General features: G+C 36.4%; 1 protein-coding gene across 4 annotated transcripts in view; it reads right to left on the bottom strand.

Annotated features, from left to right (window-relative positions):
* Positions 1-27,185, bottom strand: part of NCKAP1 (NCK associated protein 1) — a 128,748-nt gene that overhangs the window by 39,995 nt on the left and 61,568 nt on the right. For all 4 annotated transcript variants that reach the window (XM_043992592.1, XM_043992593.1, XM_043992594.1 and 1 more), the window contains 7 exons: positions 26,020-26,116; positions 25,061-25,167; positions 15,443-15,575; positions 13,588-13,669; positions 11,634-11,692; positions 7,282-7,427; positions 2,876-3,008 (listed from right to left, as the gene is read on the bottom strand). In XM_043992592.1, the coding sequence (XP_043848527.1) occupies positions 2,876-3,008; positions 7,282-7,427; positions 11,634-11,692; positions 13,588-13,669; positions 15,443-15,575; positions 25,061-25,167; positions 26,020-26,116 (757 nt within the window). The remainder of the gene's footprint in view (positions 1-2,875; positions 3,009-7,281; positions 7,428-11,633; positions 11,693-13,587; positions 13,670-15,442; positions 15,576-25,060; positions 25,168-26,019; positions 26,117-27,185) is intronic.

The raw sequence follows: 27,185 nt of genomic DNA, 5'->3' as shown, positions 1-27,185 counted from the left end.
TCTAGAGAATGTTAAGCGTTAAGTTACTTGCCATATGTTTCACCTATGACACAAGTTTCATATGACACCACCACATATTTCAGAGGCAAAATTTGAACACAGATCTTTCTGGTTTACTGGCTTTAAGGACAATTCTCTATGCACTCCCTTAAGACTCTGTTGTAATGAATGATCTCATGGGGAATAAAACTCTTGCTCTGTATTCTATATATTTTCATATTGTTTTCAGCTCCTACTGAATTGTCCTGGCTTTTTTCATCATAAAATGTATCTTCTGCAGCACTGTGACAACCCCAAAAGAATACCGGGCCAATGTTCAGACACCTGGCTTTTAATCCTAAATTTGGGTCTAAAGAGAGCTCATTATAAGTGATAAGGATTCAACTATATGATTCCTAAAATACTATCTAGCTCTTACATTTTATAACTCCAATATATAAGGCATACAGATAAGGCATATTTGTTGTTTGTTCATCCACTAAACGATAAGCTACCCAAATGCAGGAATTATAGCTTATTCCCTTTATATCCCTAAAAATGTCTAATTCATTGTCTTGAGAATGTGCTTAGTGAACATGTGCTGGTAAATACTATCTCCATATAGTCATATGATCAAAGATTTAGAACTAAAAGGATCTCAAGAGCCCACCTCTCATTTCATACATGAGAAAACTGAGGCTCAGAAAGACTGATATGTTCAAGGTAATGTGGTAAAATATGAAAGTTTTTAACAGTCGGTTAGGATAACTGAAAGATGCCAGTTTTTCAAGGACCACCCTTTTGGGGAGGAGATGAACAGTCCGCCTGCTGCGCATGTCAGACTGCCTGCCGGGTTTTTGACTTCCGGGGTGGAGAGAACGGGAGGAGGCCTTTTTGCCTGCTTGGCGGGACTCCTGACGGCGCGGCACAGACGGTCTCTCTCTCTCCAAAGGTGGCCTTTTTCGGTTTGGTGAGTTTTTATAAGGAATATAGACTAAGCCTAGACTTAAGACGATTTGTATTGTATTTCTATTTTCCTATCCTTCTAATCAACATCACCTTGTGACTACCATACAATAAAGGCTCTATCTAGAAAACCAGAAACTTCTTCCATTTACTAGTCTGGGAGATAAATTAGGGAAAAGTTAAGTAGGGGAGATTTATGATCTAATATCCAATTTTAATCTCACAGTTATGAACGTCACACAAACGAACTGGAATCCAAATTCTGATTCCAAAGTCAGAACTATTTCCATTGCCCCATTAGATTCTATAGCTACTTCTCATACTGAAGCATAATCTCTTACTAAAAACAGCAGGAAAGAATAAATGATAAATACTTTCCAGCTAAATGAACAATTCACAAATATTTTAAGATATATATGCTGGGGGGCAGCTAGGTGGCACAGTGGATAAAGCACCAGCCCTGGATTCAGGAGGACCTGAGTTCAAATCTGGCCTCAGACACTTGACACTTACTAGCTGTGTGACCTTGGGCAAGTCACTTAACCCTCGTTGCCCCCCCCCAAATATATATATGTTGGAAAAAAAGATATTTAAATTTTAAAATTGAATAAATGTGAGTGAGACTTCCCCACCCCTTAAATATCAGTGATTTAACTGTTGTAATAATCAGTATTATATGAGACAAATGATGATTAAGTATTCTCTAGTGTCTTAAGTTAGTCAGTATGGATATTATTTCACTTGTTTTTTATGTGGTCTGAATATTTCTTAATGGTTTAAATTAATGGAGCACTTGTAAACTTGTCTCTTGACCACTGTCTCCCTCCATTGTGGTTACATGTTCAACCACAAGTGATACCAGCTTGGTTATAACGTCCCTTTTTAAAAGGTGCATTGTGGTTAACCACAACACTAGAAATAGTGTCTTCTAAGCTGAAGGAGCATTAAGACTCAGGACCATAGCATTCTGTGACACAATATGTGACATAGTTTGGGCCGGATCAGCAAGCTGGTTGAGTGCCAGTCACATTTGGTGATTCTGTCCATGCCACTAAATGCTCATGTATATGATCTGCTTATTGGTAACCATGTTTCAATATATCCTTTTCTGTAACATTTGCAACTCTCTGAGGGTGCAATGGAAGGAGCCTGTAGGGGTATAAAACCACCGGGAGCCCTATACTCATGGTCTTTGGGTCGAAGACCTGAGTCTGGCTTTATTGTGAGATAGGCCCTCTCTCAATAAACCTATTTTCCCATGGGTTGGAGACTTTGCTGTTTCTTTACTTTGTTGGACTTAGAAATTTTCACAACATAAATACAAACTTTAGCATGGTATAATAAAAAAGATACTGGTTTTGGAGTGAATAGACTTGGGTTTTATTCCTGATGGTCATAAATCAGCTGTGAGATCTTTGGCAGGTCATTTAGCCTGTCCTAACCTCAGTATTTTTCCACCTTCAAAATAAGTGGTTAGGACTAAATGATCTCTAATGCCCTTTCCAACTGATGTCCTATTGTTCTAAATGGCTCCATTTCAGATAGTTCCCCAAAGTAGGTCAGTAACAACCTTAATTGGGAGGATGAAGTGAGGCATGAAGGTAGCATATTATAAATGTAAAATAAGATATACCTAATAGGGCAAGAGTCTGTATATGTAATTTTATCTCATTTGTGTTACTCCCAGTGTAGACAATGTCTCCATTCATATATATCAGCAACTCAGTGGTAACTGAACTGCTACAAGAATTGCTGGGCACTGAGAGGTTAACCCACAAACTCCTGACTGGTATATATGAAGAAGAACTTGAAGTTTGGTCTTCTGACTCCAAAGCCAAGATGCCACTCACACCCATTCACCCATCGTTATAATAGTATCTACAAATATTAGTCATAGTCATCTATGCTAAGTTAAAAAATAAAAAATTACCTCTTCTGGACACAGCTCATGTGTACAACTCATAAAATGAGTACAAAGCAGAGGAAATGCAATTGAGTATCTTGATTGAGAGGGAAGTTCCAAACACTGCTGAAACATCTTCTCAAATGCACGACTATAAAAACTATGTTAGGAAAAAATTAAAAGTCTGTATCATTATTTCAGACTATTATAGTAAACAAAGCATACAACAGCATGTTTTATTTTAATCTAGTATGAATGATTAGTTATTTTTTATAACATGTTATTCTAGACATGGCACCCAATTATTTATTTCGAAAACAGAAACTCAGGATAAACCTCAGTCATAATAATATTACTTATACATAGTAACAATTTACATAATAAATCACATGATATTTTATGCACACTATTACAAAGAGGAATATAAATACAGAAATCCCTCAAACAGATTAAAACAGCTATCAGAAAGTTATATAGCAAAATCCTCTGTGTGTGTTTATGTGTCTGTATTTTAAATTTTACTATTCCACTGACTACCATTTGAAATGTACACTATTATATATAAATTCTTATTTTATGACTCTCATAAAGCAGATACAAATTCAGGACTTAGAGCTCTATATAATGCAGCTTCAAAATTTTACAATTAAGTCTTCAGGAAACCTTCACTCATCAGTTTCATAAGATGAACATTTCATACATTAATTTGCCTTTTATGACAATACACTTATAGTAGCTGGTGCACTTCTAAAATCCACAACATATTCTACTGTCATCAAATTTTGAACTTTTGGGGGGGCAGGGCAATGGGGGTTAAGTGACTTGCCCAAGGTCATACAGCCAGTAAGTGTCAAGTGTCTGAGGCTGGATTTGAACTCAGGAACTCCTGAATCCAGGGCTGGTGCTTTATCCACTGCGCCACCTAGCCGACCCAAAATTTTGAACTTTTTAAAGCATCAAAAACATCTTTGGATTTTACAAACCCATGGTTAGCTCATTTTAATGGCAAACATTACAGAATACTTCAAGAATCGACAAACCATTTATAAGATCATGGCAAGCTGTAATTTCTATACTTCATTCTTTGCAGTGCTGCTATATTTTCATGTTGCAATTATTTTTGATGGGCTGTTTACAGGAAAAGATGGAAGCAAGGCACAATGGAAAGAGCCCTGAACTTAAAGAGTCACAAGAATGAAATGCTATCTCAGACACTTAGTTGTATAACCATGGACAAGTCACACTGGACTCAGCATACTATACTGAGCTCTGCTAAACTCTCCTGATAGGGAGAATCTCTGGGCTATAATCACTTTCATTGAAGGTCAGCTCTCTAAAGAATCTAAAAGTTATCATTTTTGTAGAGAAGGCTGGTTTCCCAACTGATATAACAGATGGGAAATGCTAGTACAGGTAAATGTGGGAGCTATGGACAAAGCAAATAGGGAGCATAAGCAGGGAATGTGTAAATTTTCAAGAAATGGCAGATTAGGGATATTATGCTGAAAATGGGGAATGCCTGCCACCATGAGTTAAAGACTTAGGGTCCTCAGAGAGGCTGAAAGACTTTTACTGAGTCATTTTTCAGTCATGTCTGATTCTTTGTGACCCCATTTAGGGTTTTCTTGGCAAAGATAATGGAGTAGTTTGTCATTTCCTTCTCCAGCTCATTTTACAAATGAGGAACAGGGCCAATTGACTTGCCCAGGGTCACACAGCTAGTAAGAGTCTGAGGCCATATTTGAATTCATGAAGGTGAGTCCTCCTGACTCAAGGCCCAACACTCTAACTGCCTAATGAAAAAAAAGGCATTTATTAAGAATGTAGAATATGGCAGGCATTATACAAGGCATTCAAGATAAAATAGACAAAAATGAAACAGCCCCTTCCACAGCAGGGATCTTACATTCCACTGGGGAGACAATAAACATAAATAAGAAAGTAAAGGGGGAGCTAGGTGGCACAGTGGATAGAGCACTGGCCCTGGAGTCAGGAGTACCTGAGTTCAAATCCAGCCTCAGACACTTAATACTTACTAGCTGTGTGACCCTGGGCAAGTCACTTAACCCCAATTGCCTCACTTAAAAAAAAAAAAGAAAGAAAGAGAAAAAAAGAATTTTCGGGGCAGCTAGGTGGTGCAGTAGATGGAGCACCGGCCCTGGAGTCAGGAGTACCTGAGTTCAGATCCGGCCTCAGACACTTAACATTTAGTAGCTGTGTGACCCTGGGCAAGTCACTTAACCCCAATTGCCTCACTAAAAAAAAAACAAACAAAAAAAAGAAAGTAAAAAAAAATATAAGACAAATTTAAGGGAATACTAGCTAGCACCCTAGGGAATCAGGAATGATGAGTTTAGAAATCAAACTGCAAAAGGCCTTAAGAGTGAGAGAGAAAAAGCAGAGGCAACATGTGTAATATCACCCTACCTCTACCCCAGTATCATGCCCTACCCCCAACCCTCTGCCAAAAGAAAAGGAGTTTGGCTGTCAAAGGGAGAAATAATATAAAGCTGAGGGGATAGTATGATCTACTGAGACTTAAGGGAGATGTGAGAGCTTGCAGGTAGTAGACAGATCCAGCAGATTCAGAGACTGGAATAAAGGATGAGAGAAAAAGAGATGATATCAAAGGGTTTTGAGAAGTAGAGAAAGTTATTAGAGGAAGCTCATGGTGAATTCCCTTCTTCCCTAAACTACCTTGTACTCATTTATATATTTTCTATACATATTTATATGTTGTTCTAGCTCCCTGAGGACAGAGACTATTTCATTTTGGTCTTTGTACCCCTAGCACTTAACACAGTACATGGCAACCCCCTTGTCTGGCTGGTGCCGAGGGCAGGCAATTTTACCTTTGCAACATTTCTTGAATATATATTTCTCCTGACACTGCCACCTGGGCTAATGCAATAGCCTACTGGTAGATCAGCTTGCTTCAAGTCTTCACATTCCAATCCATATTCCATTCAGACACCAAAGCGATTATCCTTAAGGACAGGTCCAACCATGTCACCCCACACATCCCAACTAATAAACTCCATTGACACCCTATCACCTCCAGGATACAAATACAAAATCTTCTGGCATTCAAAGTCTTTCATAACTTAGCCCCCTCCTATACCTTGCTCCTCAGCACATACTCTTTCATTCAGTGACACCAGCTAAACTCCAGTAACACTCCAGTATTCTGACTGTTCTGTAAACAAGACACTACATTTCTCAGTTCCAGGCATTTTCTTTAACTGTCCCCCATGCCTAGAACATTCTCCCCTCTTCAATTCTACCTACTAACTTCCCTGGCTTCCTTTAAGTGTCAACCAAAATCCCATCTTCTACAGGAAGCCTTTCCCAGTTTCCCTCAATTCTAGAGCCTTTCCCTCTGTTAATCATTTCCTATCTATCCTGTATATAGCCTGCTTAACATAGTGTCTGGCATATAGTAGGTACTTACCATTCACTGACTCATTCAAAGTTTGTGTGTGACTTTATGCATTATGCTCCTTAGGGGCAGAGACTTTTTTGTTTCTGTTGTCCCAGTACTAGGCACAGTGTCTTGTATAAGAAATTCTTACTAATATTTGAAAACCGAAATGAATTGTAAAGTTCCCTAAAGCATATTCAACTATGCACACATTTTTGTTCAGTTCAAACCTGAATCATTTCCTTTACCTATACTATCTATGCAGTGGAACGGCTAACACCAAGTTTCTCTAAGCGTGGCTATCCTGAATGATTCCTGTGCTCCCAAGTAAATTTATCCCTAGCTCCCTATTACTGATTGAGTTAAGCTGATAAGCACACCTGAAGGGTCCTTAAACACTTCTTGTCCTCACACACTTCCAAGCAATCAGCCACTAACCTTGTTTGAGCACTACCATCCTGAGACCATGTTGTTAAAAAAACAAATTTAAATAACAACACAGGCATTCAACAGCATCAACATTTTTTCCTTCCCTTCAGTAATGACAGATGGTCAAATCATCAGGCTCATTATTATTAATTTAATGTATAACGGAAAAGACTCTCCAAATCCAGGAGGAAAAAAAGGAACTGTGGAATAAGGATGCTGATTGGATCATACTATTTCTTTTGTTTTGGGTGCTGTTGTTTTTCTTTTTTGAGGTTTTTCCTTTTTGCTCTGATTCTTCTCATATAACATGACTAATGCAGAAATGTGTTTGATGTTATTATATATATATAACCGATATCAGATTACCTGCTATCTAGGGGAGTGGGGGAGGGAGAAAAATTTGAAATTGGAAATCTTATATATACAAATGTTGAAAACTATTTCTACATGTAACTGGAAAATACTAAAAATACTTTTATTTTTAAAAAATTAATGTATAAAAAGTCTAACACAAAAATAATTGAGAAAATTGTATTTAAGATACCCTGTATTTTACAAATAGAAAACAACATTTAAAACATACCAAAATATGGAGAGATCTGAGGTTTCCACCAACATTTCCACCAAAGAATCTACCATCTTAGTATGGAAAATGATAGTATTCATCATCTTTCCAAGTTCCCTGTGATCAGCAAGGCCTAGAGAAGCCTTAGAGACACTTGTGTATGCCTGAAAAAGGACAATGTTTTGTTTGGTCAATTCTTTTAATAATCATAATTGCATCAAAACAACTCATTTTTAAATACTTGCTAAATGCATATAGTATATCACCATTGAGAAAAAATTCAAAAACCTATCCTAACAGCAACATTACTCTTAATAAATTTACAGTTTTAGCAAGACTTCTCAATTTACCCAGAAATTCAATCTCCTTATTAATATAACTTCTATATGGTTTGCTTATGATGGCGACTATGTAGAGCACAATTACTAGACACAGTCTAGTTTCATCCTCTCTCCCTCCTAATATAACCTAATTTAACTGAACTTGTTTTCTTTTTGTCTCAGTCTAATCACCTGTGGCCTAGCACAATTACTGGCTGTCTCGAAACCATGAGATATGGTATGATAATCTTTCCATAACATTTTTCAGGTGTCATGAACACATACTAAATTTGGCTTTGATCCAGACACATAGTGGTAAAAAGTGTTATAGATTGCATAACTACCTCAACCCTCTATTATATAAAGGAGAGAATGTAATGGAATTTATTAATTTGATCATTGACAATGCTATGTTATGGTTTAGTAAAAATCCAGCAATTCAAACAGTTAAAGAAGAGAATCCAGCTTTCTAGACCAGAGTCTAGAATCCAGTTTTCCAGATCAGAGTCCAGAGTCCAGAACCCAGTTTTTCCAGACCAGAATCCAGCTTCCTCCTGATGACATCTTACCACTTCAAGACGACAAGAGAACTCAGAGACTTTATATGAACAGTTTTGTTTTGTTAGTTTTTGTTATCTCCTTCTGTTATTATATACCATCTGTAACATATACTCTCTGCAGAGGCCCTCCTTCTGCAAGACCAATGTCAAAGCGTTGTGTTCATGAGGGACTGCCCCTCTGGACAAAACTTTTCTCTCTCCCTTTTTTATATTGATATCAACATATTATTAGCTAGCATAGGACATTATTTTTGGCTGTTTCATTGAGCAAACTCATCCGTTTTTCAAATGAAACAAAGGGGGGAATGTGGTAAAAAAAAAAAAAACGGAAGTTTTAGCTGAATCATTTGAGAGCTGAGCGCATGCTACTGAAGCGGCTTTTGAAGGACCACCCTTTTGAGGAGGAAACCACGATGAACGGCAGTGCGCCTACTGCTGCCCGGAGAGCTGGCCAAGCATGCCGTACTTCCAGGACGCCAACTTAAAACTGAGAGTGGAATGGAAGTTCCCTCTCACTCAGGCTTCTCAGCATAGCCAGGGCAGCGCACGCGTCTGGTGGTCGGCTCTGGTTCTCGGCCTGGCAGTGTAAAGAATTAATTGTTATTTGAGGTTTTTATGCCTTGGTGCACACTGGCCTGCGGCTCTGCAAACCGCATGGTGCTCCATCCACTGGTTGTAGCCGTTGCCAGGGCTCTGGCACCTCACATCATCACCACTCGCCGATGCCTACATGGGCCTGGCAAAATTATAATGATTGGAAGCCTAGTGAGGGCAGTCATGTGACTGTCAGAGCAGCCATCCCATTGGCTGGGGCTGTGTGGGGTGTTTCTAGGTTTGGGGGAGGAGAATTGGGCATCGGAGGTGGAAGCTGGAAAGCGACAGGCATTCTGCTGTGTATTTTCAGCTGATTCCTTGGGCAGTGGTATTTTTTCAGGTATTATAATTTCCCTTTCCCCATTTTATTTCCCTTCCCTTGATCCTACTGATCCTGTTTGTGTTTTGGTTTTTTTTAAAGTTCGTTCTTGTTAAATCTTGTTCTGTTTTGAGGGAGGCTGCTGGTCTCCTTCCTTGCCCCAATATTGTGGTGAGCCGCTTAGCTAGCACTCCCCAATTAAAAATTGGTCCCCACAGTAGGCAGTTTTGGAATTCAGTGAGTTTTATAATGGAATATAGACTAAACTTAGATCTAAGATTATTCATTTGTATTTCTACTTTCCTATTTCCCTAATTGGTATCACCTTTTTGTTGTCTAATTAATTCCCAAACAATAAAAGCTAATCCCTCACTGATTAAAGCTCAAAGGCTTCTTTTTCTTAGTAGTCTGGGAGATATATAAGGGAAAAGTTTAAGGGGAAGTTTAATGCTCTTATATCCAATTTTAAATCTCACACTTAGCTGTTTAGGTCATAGCTAAACTTGACTCCACATGTCAGAGATTGAATTAGTCCCACTATTTAATTTTGTGTTTTACTTCATTCTAGTGTTCTTTTAAAACAATCAATAAAAAAGTGGTGTAGTAACAAAACAGCCTAACAGGAGGAAGGCCAGGCTATAGCAGCCAACATGATTTGGATGAACAAATGTTATCACATATGTGTATAAATCAATAAGCCTGGCCCCCAGGTCATTTTCCCTTTCTCAAAGAATTCAACAACTAGACACTATCTTCCTTTCCTTCTTTATCCTTGGCTTCCATTAGCACTTCAACAATCAGTGATACTTCCTTAAACCCCCAAGCTTCCCAATTCCTCAGCTTCCTTAAATTCTATTCATTTCCTACTGTGCTTTACTCTAGCCACACATAAGGAGAGCCACACACTAAATCTCAACATTACCAATCGAGGTTCCACTTCCTTAACTGGAAACTGATATTCTTCAATCTGACCTTAATCTCCTATCACGTCATCATCCCTTGTTGTCTCTCTTCTCCTAAACCTATTCTTCATTCTCACCGAGATCGCCAATTCTTACACCTCTCAAGATTCTCTACGACAATCAGCCTAGCTATGACTTAAGTTTCTTCCCTTTTCAGTCTCAAATCTGTAGTTAATAATTTCAAACCTACATTATCATCAGTTCTCAACTACCTCTCACATTATCATCAGTTCTCAACTACCTATCACCACTCATCTCTTGCTAAAATTTAGCCTTAGATTATCTCAACTACCTACCTCCTCTGCTTCTATTCACAGGCTGCAGAAGAGAGCTGGAGAAAAGTCAACAATTCCAATCAAACTCATTTGAAGAACTGTTAACTATGAAAAATAATCACTAATTCTTAGATGTTTGATACCATGCAGCTATCATAATGAAGGTAAACATGTTTGAAGCATAAGTTCATTTGCAGAACATGAAGGATGAACAAAGACTGCAAGCAGTACTGCTTCCCAAAACAATGAAAAGCAGTAAAAGAATATCTTCATGTTATAAAAATTCATGTTAATCAACTTAACCTGAGTCCTCACTACAGCAAGGTGGTCTTTATTGCCCCTGATTTCCTATCTCACTCTCACAGAAGATTCATTACCTTTAAAATTTTTTAGCAACTGGTTTCTTTTTAAAGACATATGAAGTGTTTTATCAAGCTATATTTTATATGCAATCCAAATACTACATAACCTCTGTGCAAAATGTATTCTGGTTTTTGAGAAGTTAGTATCAGACCCCAGCTTTCTCTAATAATCAGAACTTTTATCAGGCTATTTAGAAGAAATTTTCACAATTTAAGAAGCTGTTTCAGCCAACAGAAAAAAAATTTATTTGACAACTTTAAAGTACAAATTCAAAAGTCTTTAAAAAGTAAGATAAGCATTTAACTACATGGCCTATTATTTTTAACCCAAACTACCATTTGTGAACAGTTAAAAACGATCATTTGATTGACTAAACATAATCAGAACTTTATAGTTTTAAGACTAAGTCTTTATTTTACATATTCCTGTAGAATACTGACTTATAGTCACACAATCCCAGCACCAAGAGACCCTGAATGCCTATCTGGACAAACTTGTATATGAACAAGAATTTATAACATGTGAATTTACAACATGAAGATCTCCAAAGAAAAAGAACTAACCTCTCAATACAATCCATTTCACTTTTGGATAGTTCTCATTTGTATAGTAATGTTTTCTTTCTATCAAGTCAAAATATGTCTCCTTGGAATGGGCACCTATTATTCTAGTCTACTAGAGACATTCCAATTTGAAATTAAACTATTAATAATTTCTGTGAGTCTGGTTATTTGCACAGCTCCAAGACAACTTAACTACACTTTCATCTAATTCACATCTTGTCTATCTTTTGCAGAAGTGTACTATGTTAATCAAGTAGACTCATTCAGTGCCCATTTAGGAATACTTAATAATTATATTGCAATTGTTTTCAAAGGCTTAAGTGAACCTGTCTTAACATTTTTCACTCAAAAATAGAATCTGGGACTATCAATAAGTAAAAAGGAACTGACAATCAAAATTTAAGTCATTCTTACCTGCAATCTAAACCAGTCTAATCTCATTCCTCGGAAATCAAATACTTCCCCATCTTCAACTGTATTAAAATGGAAAAAGTACAAAGTAAATTAGGATTTTCAAGATACACACATGCAAAAAAGTTTTGTTTCTAGTTTGGGGGGATCAAGCCTGTGTTTTCACTCGTCTCCCAGTGAGGAATTAGGAGATCCTGGTAAGGTAATTCCATTATCAGTGCAAATTTGTAACTATTCTGTAATCGATACTCTTGAAGGACTTGTCTGGAGCCTCAAGAGGTTAAATGATTTGTTCCCAGTCTCCATTTCCTTATTCCTGATTATTCACCACACCATGCTGTTTCTCTTAAAAAAAAAAACCTATTTTTGCTTTTAATATCAGAAATATTTATAAAATTCTACAATACCAATATTAAAATTTTTTCCAAGACTGGTCTTTTTAAAGGAAGGAGTCACATAGTTTTTCTTGTACTCTACTAAAATAATCACACACAAGGGAAGTATATTTATTGTAGTATGCTTCATATGATTAAAAGGTCATTGGGGGGGCAGCTAGGTGGTGCAGTGGATAGAGCACCGGCCCTGGAGTCAGGAATACCTGAGTTCAAATCCAGCCTCAGACACTTAACACTTACTAGCTGTGTGACCCTGGGCAAGTCACTTAACCCCAACTGCCTCACTTAAAAAAAAAAAAAAGGTCATTAGGTCAGGGCGGCAAGGTGGTGCAGTGGATAAAGCACCGGCCCTGGAGTCAGGAGTACCTGAGTTCAAATCCGGCCTCAGACACTTGACACTTACTAGCTATGTGACCCTGGGCAAGTCACTTAACCCCCTTGCCCCGCCAAAAAAAAAAAAAAAAAAAAAGGTCATTAGATTTCCTAATCATGAAACTAGCTGAATCTACAGCAATGTCTAATACTTAAGATTTGTACCATCCCCTTTCAAAATCTTTTGAAAGCTAAATAGCTAATTTGATATAATGCAAATATACCTGAATACTAGAAGAATCAAATTCATTAGCATGAGCAATCCCAGTGGGGAATTCCTCTAACTTTTCTATGACTCACGTCAATCAGGCAATCACAGTCATGAGACTTATGTGAAAACCAGGTTTATTACAAGAGAAATGAATGTGGAACCCAAAGGGTTCACAGTCCTTATAGAATTTTGCATATTTATGACAGTACAACAAAAGGAAGAGGAGAAAACATATTGCCACCAAAGCACTGTGGCATGGGAGGGGAAAGGTACTTAAAGGCAGAAAAAGGACAAAATCCCTTCTGAAGGAGAGGAGCAAGGTAATGGCAAAAGGCACCCCCCCCCACCCCGGGGAGGGAACCCAGCTTGGGGTACAAACAACAATTTATGTCAGTTGTGATAGATGTGGGGGAGGTCATCCTTGACATATTCAGGGCTTCATGCATACTCTGAGTCCACTATTTCTGGAAAATATGGCAACTGACAAAGACAAGTTAGTTCACAGACCCCTTAAGAGCCCTTAACACTTCTAGTAAATTCCTAAGGATTTGCCTAAAGCCTAAAGTCACAACTACTAAGTTTTGAAGACCTGAATATAGCCCTCCTAGTCCCCTAACCCTATACATGGTCTATTCATTATACTACACTGCCTTCATAAAGCAGTTAGATTAAAATTTAAATACCCAATTTATTATAATATGTCCACTAAACTGCCTTTAGCATTTCTTGCTTTAAAAAAGGTAAAGCATAAACAATTCTTATTGAATTAGTAAAACAAGTTTTTCCTAAATATGATCACATAATATCTATTTTATTTATATTTATTTCTCATAGAAAAAAGGAAGGAAACAAAGCAAATGAAACCCCTAAAACTGGGGGGGGGGGGGGCAGGAAATCTTGTAAATACTAAGTAGTCTTAAGAAAATAAGACTTGAAAATAATTAAAAGTTCTTTATTTCATCCTTATTAGACCCATTACCTTGCTTTACACTTAGGGAAGTCATAGTATTAACAAAGGAGGACATGATGATTGATTCATCTTCAGGGCACACTGAAAGATTCTGAAATGAAAGCAGAAAAAGTCAGTTCATGATTTAAATTTTTAAATAAATGACCATATGAAAACTATTATGCCTGGCAATTGGCACATAAAGGGCAATTTAAATTGGCTTTAACAAAGAATCCAAAACTTTTTCCCCCTATATTAAGATTGATCATATTCAAGTTTAAAATATTAGCTCTGAAGCCATACAATGTATGTCCAGCTTAGTGATTTAACAAATGACCAACGTGAGTCACAAAATAGCTAAGAGATCTGTTTTGTCACTATAAAAACTGATGTTTTTCTGAAGTAACACTAACAGAAATCATAACAAAAACAGAAGTCACTTTAAAGATCAACGTTAAATGCTGTAACATTTGACTATGGCACTTATTAACAATTAACAACATCATTGGAAGGAACTGATTTATTGGCCCAGAGTAAAAATCTTATGGCTAAATACAATGTACAATTGAGAATCTCATATATAGACAATAAATAAGTCAATAATTAAGGTACCCCTTTGGCTTATTTAGTAAGTAGTAGCTATTTTGATAAAAACCAGAAGTTATCTCTCTTCTAATGGATAAAGTTAATAGTTGTCCATTCAATTTTAATGAAAACTAGAAAATGGAAACATCTGAGCTCCACCTAGTGGATACATGAGGAAAGAAACCAAAAATTTGAATAATCTCTAACAGTACAGAATGACAGAAAAAATTTTATTACAGTCTTGCAGTCATATATCCTAAAGACAAGGTAGATTTATAACAGACCAATATTAGAAATTTGTTATTATTACATGTCTATTAAAGGACAGAACAAATTTTAAAATTCTGTAGACTGGTAAAATAAAGGTACTTCACCAGAACAGTTTGTAATTTTGTGGAGCTCTTATTATAATCTCCAACTTGTATCACTCTTTCCACATTCTGCTACTTTAAAATATTTTGGGGAGATAGCAGTTGTTATTTTATATAGCCTAAAGCAAAAAAAAAAAGTAGGGTGGTTTCCCTTTTTATCAGACAACTCAGCAGGATAGAAATGTTAAGAACTTAATTGCTTATAGGATAATTGGGGTAGTCAACTTCTCTAGGAGAGGGAAAAACACAAAAACATAATTGAAATCACTTATACTTGCAATAACATTAACAAAAATGGAAAATCAAAGGGAAGAAAACAAGTTTAAAAACACACCCCCTTAAAATTACAAATCCTCACAATTACAAAATGGACTTTCTTTTTAATACATAGTAAAGTTAAAACATAGCAAAAGATTCAAAGAATCACATAACATTAGAGCTGAAAGATTTTATTAGTCCAATCCCATTTTGTAAAGCAGGAATCTAAAGCCCAAATCAGTGAAATAATTTGTCCTAAGGCCACAAGCTACTAAATGTCAGAGTTCAGATTAGAGCCCAGATCTTCTGAGTATTCTGATCCCAAGTCCAATTGAAGATCTTTCCAGATCTAGCCTCTACTTTCTTATTACCTCTTAATTGAGGCAAATTTGGTATAATAAAGTATTAGACTTGGGAGTTAAATGAGGATTTCAAATCTTACCTCTAATACAGTGGGTCAAAGGCAAGTAATACAATCTTTTAGAGTCCTCAAGTATAAAATGAAGATATTTAAAAATACCTCCCTCAGAGAACTTTTTGAAAAGTTCTTTACAAATCATAAAGAACTATATAAATGGCTGTAGTTATTATTAGTAATAATTAGTAGAAATTGTTTGTAGCAGGAAAAAGTGATAGAATGATAAAAAGTGAGAAATATGATTTTTTTTCACCTGAACAAGTTCATTTAAAACCACGGCATCAAAGCCAGAAAGATACTGTACATAATATCTCTGCATTACTGGTCCATATTTCCTCACATGTGCCCTGAGCTCTTCCATGTAGAATATCAGTTCAGCAATGTGCCTTTAAAAGAAATGAAAAAAGTTTTTTTTGAAAAATGAAAAGTTTTTAAAAAATTAATTACTTCTGAAAAACAATAAAATATCCCTTTATTCATTGCTTGCTATTTTACCACCCCCCCCCCCCACAACACACACAAACTGGGGTAAGAGAAGGCAATCAGAATTAAGTGTCTTATCTAGGGTCATCTAAGGTCAGATTTGAATTAAGATCTTCCTGACTCAAGGGCTGGTGCTCTATCCACTCCATCACCTAGCTGCCTCTTTTGTAAGGATTTAAATATACTTTAATCCCATTGCAAAGTACATCACAATTTTAAAACTCATAAGCCATCTTTTAAAAATCATAAGTGATCAAGTAATGTTGGTATTTTGTTGATCCTTAATTCTTCTGCTTTCTTCTGCTGTTCACTACTTTAGAGGTTTTAAAATGGAACACATTTTAAGTGATACAGTGTACTTTAGTACTAACATTTAGATTTAATTATTTACAAAGATAAATAAGGTTTTAAAAAAATCTTTTTTTAAAAAAACAGTATTCAACATGGTCTATATAGATCTTTGGCCTTCTTAATTTAGGTGAGCAGCAAAAATTGGATCTTATAGGGCACCATCACATTGATATTCTAATTATAACCTCAGAGACAATTAAGTCTACAAGCTGCTTCCTATTTTCTACTTTTCCTGCTCTGTTATTAGCAATCAGAAATATCTAGATCCTCTAATTCCTATGTTTCAGAATCACAAAAATTACCTTCCACAGCCATCATTATTACTATTCAACTCAACACTAGGCCACCTCAATTTCTACCTTTCTCTGACCTCCCATCCTATCCCTCCCTTTTCCTCTTTGATTCTTTTAACACTAGTTCCAACTCTTAGTAGTAACTTAAATTTCCCCTAAAGAAATCACATCCTACAAGACCTTCAATACTGGGTGCTTATATTTTCATTCACATATATTCCTAAACACAAGACTAGGACAAACCTACTTACTATTTGCTTCCATATTGTTACTTCCAAACTGTGTCTGCTGCCATTGCTTAATTTTACCAAATTTGTAACTGCAGCAGCCCTGATCACCTTTGAACTTCAGCACTATCTCTCTGCTATATTTCACCTGGATTTTCTAAAGTACCTCAAATTCAATATGTACAAAATAATTCATTAATATCTATCCCAAACCTGCACCTTCTCCCAACTTGTATTTCTCCTGATAGCACTTAGCATCCTGAGTTGAATCACTGACTCTGCCCTCAGCTTCACAAATAAAATTTGATCAGTAGCTAAATTCTATTGACATATAGTATTTCTTGAATTCACTTTCACTCATTCTCCCAACACTCTAATTTTGGCCCTCATCACTGGATGCCTGACTCAAAGACCTCCCTGCAATCCATGTTTCACACACACACACACACACACACACACACACACACACACCCCTACCAAAATAATCTTCCTAAATAAAATAAATGTAAATGACATACCCTTGCTCAAAAACCTTCAGCAGCTCCCTAATATTTCTATAGCTCACAATACTCCTCTTGCCATTTTTCTAGTCAAAAAGAACCATATGTTCCCTTCTGTCAACATGCTATCCCCCACCTCTATGTATTTACTTATATTGCCTTCCATTCCTGGAATAGATTCCCTTACTCTTTCTGTCTGTAAAACTACTTCTGTTCCTTCAAGGCACCTCCTTGATGAAAACCATCTCTAATTTTTTCACCCTTCATTTTTCATCTTAGTATTTCTAATACAGTGCTTTATATACACAACAGTAAGCACCTCTAAAAAGTGAAGAGCTTAATGTATTAGCCAAAGATTAATTTGATTTTTTAATATTTTGGGGTATTTTTATACAGAATGAAACTAATTTGCAAATACCATCTGCTGATCCAATTACCTTCCTTGAAAAATATGAAAAATTCTTGAGAAAATATCCCTAAATAGAAGAATTTTGACTGCTTAAATTTTCTTTAAATAAAAAAAAACCCAGCGAAATAGCTACCAAAAATGCACCATGAAAATGATAATCGGGGATGATTTACTATAAATATAAAATCCAAGTTATGCCAGGGCAAGCTTTAGTAGGTCCTATGTTACTGGAAAACCTTCAAGTCCATGGGCCCAGGGACACACTTTGTCTGTGGTCTGAGAACTATATTTAACCTTGATAAATTTTAAAAGTCTCAAAATTTGGAGGATAATGAATTTTTAGGAATATTAACTTTCTGATACCATCTGTTTGGTTGCAATCTGTGCAAAGAGGAGGTCTTGAAGAAATCATATGTCTATAAATTGAAAGGTAGGTATAACTTAACAGTGTATTTTACAAAACAAACTAGAGAAGTATGATCCAGAAGACTCAGACTGCTTTTTCTTTAACTTTAATTAAAAAAAAAAAAAAGACATACTTCTGTATTCACAGCACTAATATCCATAAGGTTAGAAAATGAAAGTAGTTCTCAACAACTGTTCATTCTTTGAACAGAGTAATATAGTAAAATAAGGTAATATAATAGTGAGCATTACATTAGTAATCAGTCAGCAAAATGTGGGTTCAAGTATCCTGAGATACATTGTATAATCCTGAGCAAAGTATTTATACTGGATTTTGCCAAGTAACTCACAAAGGCTACAAATTGCAAAACAGGGGCAACTTACTTCTGCCTTACTATCTTAAACACTATTCTTTGTACTCAGAGACCTCACATCCCTCTATCCCTCAGTTCTTTCCTAGACCATAATAATTACTGTACTGTCTACGTTCACCTTCCTTCTCTATCTCAATCGCCTTGTGAATTAATTCATCTCATAACTTTCCTCTACACTTAAGTCCTTTGTCCCTCCTATAAATTATTTTGCTTTGCCAAACCCACCAACCATGGATTAAACCCACCAGCAGGTGCTCACTTCTCAAGACAGCAAGGTTGCAGAATGGATAGAGCACTGGGCCTGAAGTCAGACAAACACCACCTGAGGTCAAATTTGGCCTCAAACACTAGCTATGTGACCTTAGGCAAGCCTGCTTCCTCAACTGTAAAATGGGGATAATACTAGCACCCATCTCCCAGAGTGGTCATAATGATCAATACTAAATAAATGCTTGTTTCCTTCCTTCTTTCCTATTCAGATGCTGTTGAACAGAGTAGTCAAAAAAAAATTTAAATCACACAACATGTGTAGTATATACACATTTAACATAATCTCAAATGTGCCCTCAAAACAGCAAGAGAATGCTCTTATACTCCCATTCACTGACTACTCAAAAGTTTTCACAAGTCTTCAAAAGCCCCTTATAGCATTCTCTCCGACTTCTGGGCTAAGAATCTTGTCTCATTTCAATGGTAATACTGAAGCCACTCCCGAGAACTCCTTATTCTCTTCTCTCCCTTATTACATATCACTCTTATTAGTTTCAACTCTTTCTCACATGAAGAGATAATCTTTCTTGGGAGAAACATATGCATCCTTGATCTCATTCCATCCAATCTTCTCCAGCAAATTGCTCCATCTATCATTTCTACTCGTACTCATCTTGATTCTTTCTCCTGGATGTTTCCCTGATTAATTTCAAAAATGACCATTTCCCCCATCCTTAAAAAACCCTGACTTAATTGCTAATCATTCCCATTAGCATTTTTTTTAAGATTTGAGAAAATTTACCTCCCTCTTCTGTATTAGTGAAAAAAAATTTTTTTTTGCAGTTTTTAAAGTTTTATTGGTTATCCCCTTCTCTTCTAACAAACCAAACAATTACATAAACCTAACACTATAGTGACCTCATCTAAAAGTGAATGCAAAGGTCCCTATGTGTTGTTGTGGTTTTTAATAAATAGAAATCGATTTCCTCTCAACTCCAACTCCTATCTCATTAAAACAAAGAGGAAAAAAACCTCATAATGATATGCAGAGCCAACCAAAACAAATCCCCTCTTGTAAAAATATGTGGCTGCACTTGTGTATGTGTGCATGTGTGCATGCATACATCTCTCATTCTGCACCTCTTTGTCAGGAGGTTTGTTGTTGAGTTATTTCAGTTGTATCTGACTCTCCATGACCCCTTTTGGAGTTTTCTTGGCAAAGATACTGGAGTGATTTGCCACTTCTTTCTCTAGCTCATTTTACAGAGTAAGTGTCTGAGGTCGTCAACATTCTATGCACTGTCACCTAGCTGCCCCTATCAAGGGGTAGATAGTGTTTTTATCATTACTGGTATTCTGGAATCATTCACTGGTGGTCACTATATTGAGAATAACTCTTACACCTTTCAAAGTTGATTGCTTTTTAAATTGTTGTGGTTTTGTATAATTGTTGCCCTGGTTCTGTCCATTTCATTCATCAGTTTGCAAGAGTCTTAAAAATTTTCATTTTTATAATATTAATGCTACAATATAAATTGTACTTCTGGTTCTATTTACTTCACTCTGCATCAACTGATGTCTTTCCATTAGCTTTCATTCTGTACCTCTCCTCCCCTTCTCAGCCAAACTCTTTGAGAAAGCCATGTACAATTGTTCCTACTTCCCTTCGCTTAAATTCTCTTTTCTTAAATTTTATTTTCAGATCCATATTCTTTCCTTTCCACATCTCTCTCATTGAAAAAAAAACCCAAAAAACCAAACTGTTACTAAAATGTAGAATCAAACAAGACAAATTCTCCCAATGGGCATATCTATTTATCCATCTGTCTGTCTATATGTTTCTATATATTATCTGTTCTAATTGTTCAACCTGTCTGTTTCCCAACCAGTACCAAATTGTTTTGATACTGCTTTGTAGTACAGTCTGAGATCTGGTATTGCTAGGTCCTCCTCTCCTTTCCCATTACCCTTCATTAATTTCCTCGATAGTTTTAATCATGTTCCTCCAGACAAATTTTGCTGTTATTTTTTCTAACTCTATAAAGTAATTCTTGGGTACTCTGACTGTTATGGCACTGAAAAAGTATTTTAATATAGGTAATGTTGCCATTTTAATTAAAATGTCTTGGTCTACCCAGGAGCAATGAAAATTTCTCCAATAATTTAGATCTACTTTTTTTTTTTTTAGTGAGGCAATTGGGGTTAAGTGACTTGCCCAGGGTCACACAGCTAGTAAGTGTTAAGTGTCTGAGGCCGGATTTGAATTCAGGTACTCCTGAATTCAGGGCCGGTGCTTTATCCACTGCGCCACCTAGCTGCCCCATTTAGATCTACTTTTGAGTAATGACAGAATTGAGGGGATTAGGACAGCAAGAGGGTTAACTGAAGGAATTGGGTGAACCACAGACTCTGTCTTGTGACTCAATTTTGGATCTAGCTCAGTTCCCTTTCTGTTCAATTATGGGTCTAGTACAAATTCTGTCCTATGAGAAAACTTTATTCAATTGTGGAAATTGAGAAAAAGCCTTGCTGTACTGTTTGAACCTAGCCCTGCATATGACTGAGAAACTGGACCGCTTCTACCTGCTGCTTAGAGACCCTTAATTAGCTAAGGCCCTAGGTTATGATCAGAAACTCTGATCCAAAGACTGATTCAAAGAGTTTTCTCACAATTCTACAAATCAAGTAATTCAGATGTTTTATCTGAAAACTCATCCCATATTGATCAATCACTTATTTTCATATTACTTTGATTGTTTACAGACACTTTGGGCAATGGGATGTCTCTTTTTCTGAATTCAGGGAATTGTGCCTGTTCACTTTCCCCTTCCCAAATCGGAAAGTCCTTAATCTTTCATCCAATTAAAAATCAGATTACCTAATGTTGTACTGTTTCCTTTTAATAAATTGGCCTTATTAAAAAATTTTTTTACTGTATAAAAGTCTTTCTCCATCTGTACTCAGGGTCCAGGTCTAACCTGAGAAGGTCTGGTCCCAGTGTGTTGGGCAATTGGTATACATTGCTTAATAAATCAATGTGCTTAGAATGTGTTTCCTCAGTCATTTCATTTTTCACCCAAAACGATATTTTGTAGTTGTGTTCATATGGTTCCTGGATTTATGTTGGCAGGTAGACTTCTGTACTTTTTATTATCTGACTTATAACAAATAGAACTTTTCTATATCTTCCTGTTGGATTTTTGATAACATACAGAAATACTGATGGTTTGTGTGGATTTATTTTGTATTCCTTAACTTTGCTAAAGTTATTGTTTCAATTAGCTTCTTCACTGATTCTCTAGCATTTTCTAAATAAACCATCATATCATCTGCAAAGTGCTAGTTTTTGTTTCCTCTTTGCCTTTGCTTATTCCCTCAATTTCTTCTTCTTGTCTAGTTATTATTGCTAGCACTTCCAGTCCTATATCAAATAGTAATAGTGTTAACATACTTTTTCATTTCATCCCCTAATCTTATTTGAAAGCTCTCTAGTTTATCCCTGATAAAGATAATGCTGGTTCTTGGCTTTGGAGAGGTAACAATAATAACACTAAGGAAAGAGCCATTTCTTCAGTGCTTTCTCGCGCTTTTAACAGAAGTGGATAATGTATCTTGTCAAACACTTTTCATGTATCTATTGACATAATTAAAGAAATTAAGTTGACATGCCTATAATCACATAGCTGACAAATGTGAAAGTATGGATTCATACCCAAATATTATGATCTCCAGGTCTAGCGCTCTAACCACTATAAAACTGATCTTGCAGGGAATGCATTAGGATCATCTAATCTAATCTAATTTTAGAGATGTGGTAAAATATGAAAGTTTTTAACAGTCGGTTAGGATAACTGAAAGACGCCAGTTTTTCAAGGACCACCCTTTTGGGGAGGAGATGAACAGTCCGCCTGCTGCGCATGTCAGACTGCCTGCCGGGTACAGTCCGCCTGCTGCGCATGTCAGACTGCCTGCCGGGTACAGTCCGCCTGCTGCGCATGTCAGACTGCCTGCCGGGTTTTTAAAGAAAAGCAAAAGAAACAAAAGTAAAAAAAAAAAAAAACAAAGCAAAACCAAAAACCAAAAATAAAAGGCAAAAGATTCGCTAAGCACCCTTTTGTGCTCTTAAAGAATTTAAAGGTGTGGTGAAATCCAGCTTTCCAGACCAGAGTCCAGAGTCCAGAATCCAGACCAGAGTCCAGAATCCAGTTTTCCAGACCAGAATCCAGTTTCCTCCTGATGACATCTTACCACTTCAAGAAGACAAGAGAACTCAGAGACTTTATATGAACTGTTTTGCTTTATTAGCTTTTACTATCTCCTTTCTGTTATATACTATCTGTAACATGTACTCTCTGCAGAGGCTCTCCCTTTGCAAGACTAATGTCAAAGCGTCGGTTCATGAGGAAAAAAAAAAAAAATCGCCCCTCTGGACAAAACTTTCCTCTCTTCCTTTTCTGTATTGTTGTTCGCATATTATTAGTCAGCAAAAGTTATTATATTCTTTTTACTGTTCCATCAAGGAAACATTCCGTTTCTTGAGGAAGCAAAGGGGGGAAATGTGGTAAAATATGAAAGTTTTTAACAGTCGGTTAGGATAACTGAAAGACGCCAGTTTTTCAAGGACCACCCTTTTGGGGAGGAGATGAACAGTCCGCCTGCTGCGCATGTCAGACTGCCTGCCGGGTACAGTCCGCCTGCTGCGCATGTCAGACTGCCTGCCGGGTTTTTTGACTTCCGGGGTGGAGAGAAGCAGAGTAGGCCTTTTTGCCTGCTTGGCGGGACTCCTGGCGGCGCAGCACAGACGGTCTCCCTCACTCCAAAGGTGGCCTTTTTTGGTTTGGTGAGTTTTTATAAGAAATATAGACTAAGCCTAGATTTAAGACGATTTCTACTGTATTTCTACTTTCCTATCCTTCTAATCAACAACACCTTATATACAATAAAGGCTCTATCTAGAAAACCAGAAGCTTCTTCCATTTACTAGTCTGGGAGATAAATTAAGGGAAAAGTTAAGTAGGGGAGATTTATGATCTAATATCCAATTTTAAATTTCACAGAGAAAAGGAAACTAAAGCACATTTACCTCATTTAATTCATTTTACTTAAAAGTTAAATGAATTACCTATCGTCAAACAGCAGCTAAGTGGCACAAGAAGATAAAATGCTGGACTTTTACTTGGAAAGACCTGAGATCAAAAGCAGTCTCAAACACTAAGGAATTGTGTGACTTCAATCAAGTTCGCCTGTTTCCTGAACTGCAAAACCTGTGTAATAACAGCACTTAACTTATTAAGTTGTTAGGAGAATTAAATGATCTAATATTTGTAAAGAGACTTTTAAAACTTAAAATGCTACATAAATGCAAGTTATTAATAAGATGTAGAAAAAGAATTAAAACTCAAGGTCATATGATTCCAAAGTCAGGGCTCTTTCCATGAGACTATACTGCCTCCTTCCTAAATCAATAGTGGCCTACCTGACCAGAATTCACTTTTTAAAAATCATCATTTTATCCTTCTAAAGTTTATAAAAAGCTTAAATTATTTTTCAACTTGTTACAGGAAACTCATGCTTTTATGTTGTAGCATACTATTACCTATTTCACATACTACCCTTTGATTATCTCACCTATACAATAAATATTTATATTTCCCCCTTCTCTTTTCTTCCAAGGACTGCATTCAAAGCTCCAAAGAGATGCATGTAATTCACAGGATCATAAGATTTAGAGCTGAAAGAAAACTTAGAGGCCACTGAATTTAGCTTCTTCATTTTACAGATAAGCAAAATTAAGGCACAGAAAGGTTAAGTAACTTGCCTAGTGTCACATAGCTAGTGTCTGAGGTTTAATTCAAACTCAGGTTTTCCTGACTCCAAGTCCAACACTCTACTATATCAATTAGATGGTAACCAAAAGACTAGAACTATAACCATAGAAAAGTCTAACCTTCCCTAGATAGGCCCTGCAAAAATGCTGAAAGCTAAATTAAAATCTTTCTTATCCTAGCCTTTTCATGTCAACTTCATTAAGTATAACGTTCTTAAATTTTGCTAGCTTCTAAAATATTTTCAAATTTGGACAATGTGTGACAAAAGACAAGGTCACTGTGTGAATAATTATTTCCCACCAGTTTGTACTCCTTAGAATGGTCTCCACATGCCCCCAGGAAACTTCCTCATTAGGAGGAGTACTCAACCTAGAAGAATGTATTAGCTTTGGTTAGCATAACACCTCACCCGTACCCTTGGTACCTTCTGCCCCTCTGATTGAAGAAGTAAAGGAAAAGCAAGAACACCTCCCAAAGCTTTTATTTAAAGAGACTTCCCAAGCCATTTCCCACCATCATGAATTCCTTCAACTATACCTCATTTCTTCTCACCCCAGCTTTTCAACATCCTTCTATGTATTGGCTTCCCCTGTTAACCCATTAGCATGTAATCTATTTGAGGGCAGGGACTCTCTCTCCCACTTACTACAGTGCCTGGCTCACAGTAGGTGTTTAAATGTTTTACTGATTAATAATGGAGGTGTTCTTTTTATTCTTTTTTAAGTAATTTTACTACAAGACCAGTCCCTAAAGGCCCATTAAAATGTTAAAAAAAAATGTTGCTAACATACTTATCTATAAAGTCATCTGCACTCTTCTTTGGCATGTTATCTGCATGACGCAGTAGCCAAATAATTTCATCACGAGCAAAAGATAATGCCATAAATACAAAAAGTGCCTGAAAAGCAAAAGGTTAAAGAGTTTATACTTTAACATGAGTTAACTACATTTTCCATTTACCTTCCCAACCCCCATCATCACCCCTCAGAATCTTCTTACCCACAAGTCAGTGGCTCTTGATAACCTGAGGCAGGTAAGTCAAGAGAAAGTACAGAATAACAAGTCCTATTATAGGATAAGGGAAGCTTCAAGGGGAAGAGATAAAGTGCCTTCCAGCTGTTTGGGGGAAATTTACTTTAAAAGAATGAGACAACCTAAGGATAAACAGCTAACAGTAATAACTAGGAGTAAGGGGAAGAAATTGCTGAGTGTTAAATTCGGGATTTATGTAAGGAAAAACTTCTTAATAGGGATGTCTAAAAATCAAGTAGACTGGCTGCCTAAGGAGGTAATGGGTTTTCCTTTACTAAAACTCTCAAAGCAGAGGATTACAAGTCAACCAATTCTTAAGTATACTGAAAATGGAATTCCTGTTAAGGTCCAGGTTGATCCAGATCCTAGCTTCTTAAACTGTGGGTCACAACCCCACACTGCATAGCGTAACTGAACATGGGGGTCACACAATATTTGGCAACAGTGAAAGTTTATGTATACCTACTTTATATATACTTATATACCTGGGGTTGCATAAAAATTTTTCAGATGAAAAGGGGATGCAAATGGAAAAAGTTTAAGAAGTCCTGACCTAGATGGCTTTTCAAGTCCCTTTCAAATACTCTTACTTAATCTAATTAAAAGTAATCTGATTCCAAAGCAAATATTTAAAATGAGTTTACAGTATTCAATGATTTAATTTAGAATTTTCCAACGTGTCTTTTTTTTTAGTGAAAATAAATGTGAAATTCATTACCTTAGGTCCTAGCAAGCCAGGTTGATCAGACAAGACAGTAGCTAATTCTTTCAGTGCAGATCTTAAAAATTTGCGTCTTTCTCTATGCATTGAACCACTATATTAAAAGAGAAAAAAATGGAGATTTACTCATTTACTGAAACAAGTCAAATATTAGTTGTTTATTGCATCTTTTAGTTTTTTGGCTTTGTTTTTTAGCAAAATAATTTGGGTGAAGATAAATGAATGCTAAAATAGAAACATCATTATCGTTATATACTGCAGAGTACCTAAAGAAGTTGGATGAGGAGTTCAGAAAACTGATCACAGGACTGGTAGAAGCAGATATAACACTAATGAAGGACTTCAATTAGCTAGACATCTACTAGAAATTATTCTCTCCTAAAGCAGGGTACTTAAATTTCTAAACTCGCCATAATGAGAGTTTATCCTTTTATCCTTCAAAAGTTGCAGGAACCTGAATCTCATTCTTACTAACAGGGAAAAAGAGGCTGCTGGAGTGAAAAAGATGGAAATATGGAAGGGACATTGCTACTACATCTAAGAATTTGTGATATGAGAGAAAAAACATTTTATGAGTGCAGATTTCAAAGGATTTAGGGAAAAGATATTAAAGACCCTTGAACTAAAATTCTGTAGCAGTCCAGAAGAAATGGAAAACTCCCAAAATATATTTCTGATGACATAGAAAAACAATCTTGAAGAAGAAAGAATGCTGAATAAAGTGACCAATGCATATACAAAAGGACTTAACAGTTATCTCAGATTTTTTAAAAAGCCATGTACAAAAAACAAAAGCAGGGGTAAATAACAGAATGAATTCAAAAGTATGGAACAGTCCTTTAAGAATCAAACTTCAAGGAAGCTACAGCCCACAATGAGTGGTGGTAAGCAAGGAAATCTTAGGACAACAAAAAGTCTTTTAAAGTTTTGTCCAGGAAAGAAAAAGATTGTTCGCAGAAGAAGGAACAGAACTGCTGTTCAGAGTGGAAAAGACAATAATAATATGTGGGGAGGCCTGTTAATTTCTTTTTTATTTTGTTTTATGCCAAGGAGAATGCCCTTTCAACTGATAAGGATATTAACAAGGCTAACAAGGAGCTGATACCTGTGATAAGTAAAGAACACCTACATATCCCTACTAAATTCAAGTCATCTGGGCCAGA

This window comes from Dromiciops gliroides, chromosome 3, assembly GCF_019393635.1.
Source record: "Dromiciops gliroides isolate mDroGli1 chromosome 3, mDroGli1.pri, whole genome shotgun sequence".
NCBI lineage: Eukaryota > Metazoa > Chordata > Mammalia > Microbiotheria > Microbiotheriidae > Dromiciops > Dromiciops gliroides.
Note: the sequence above shows the minus strand (reverse complement) of the source record. Positions and strands in the feature narration are given on the sequence as shown.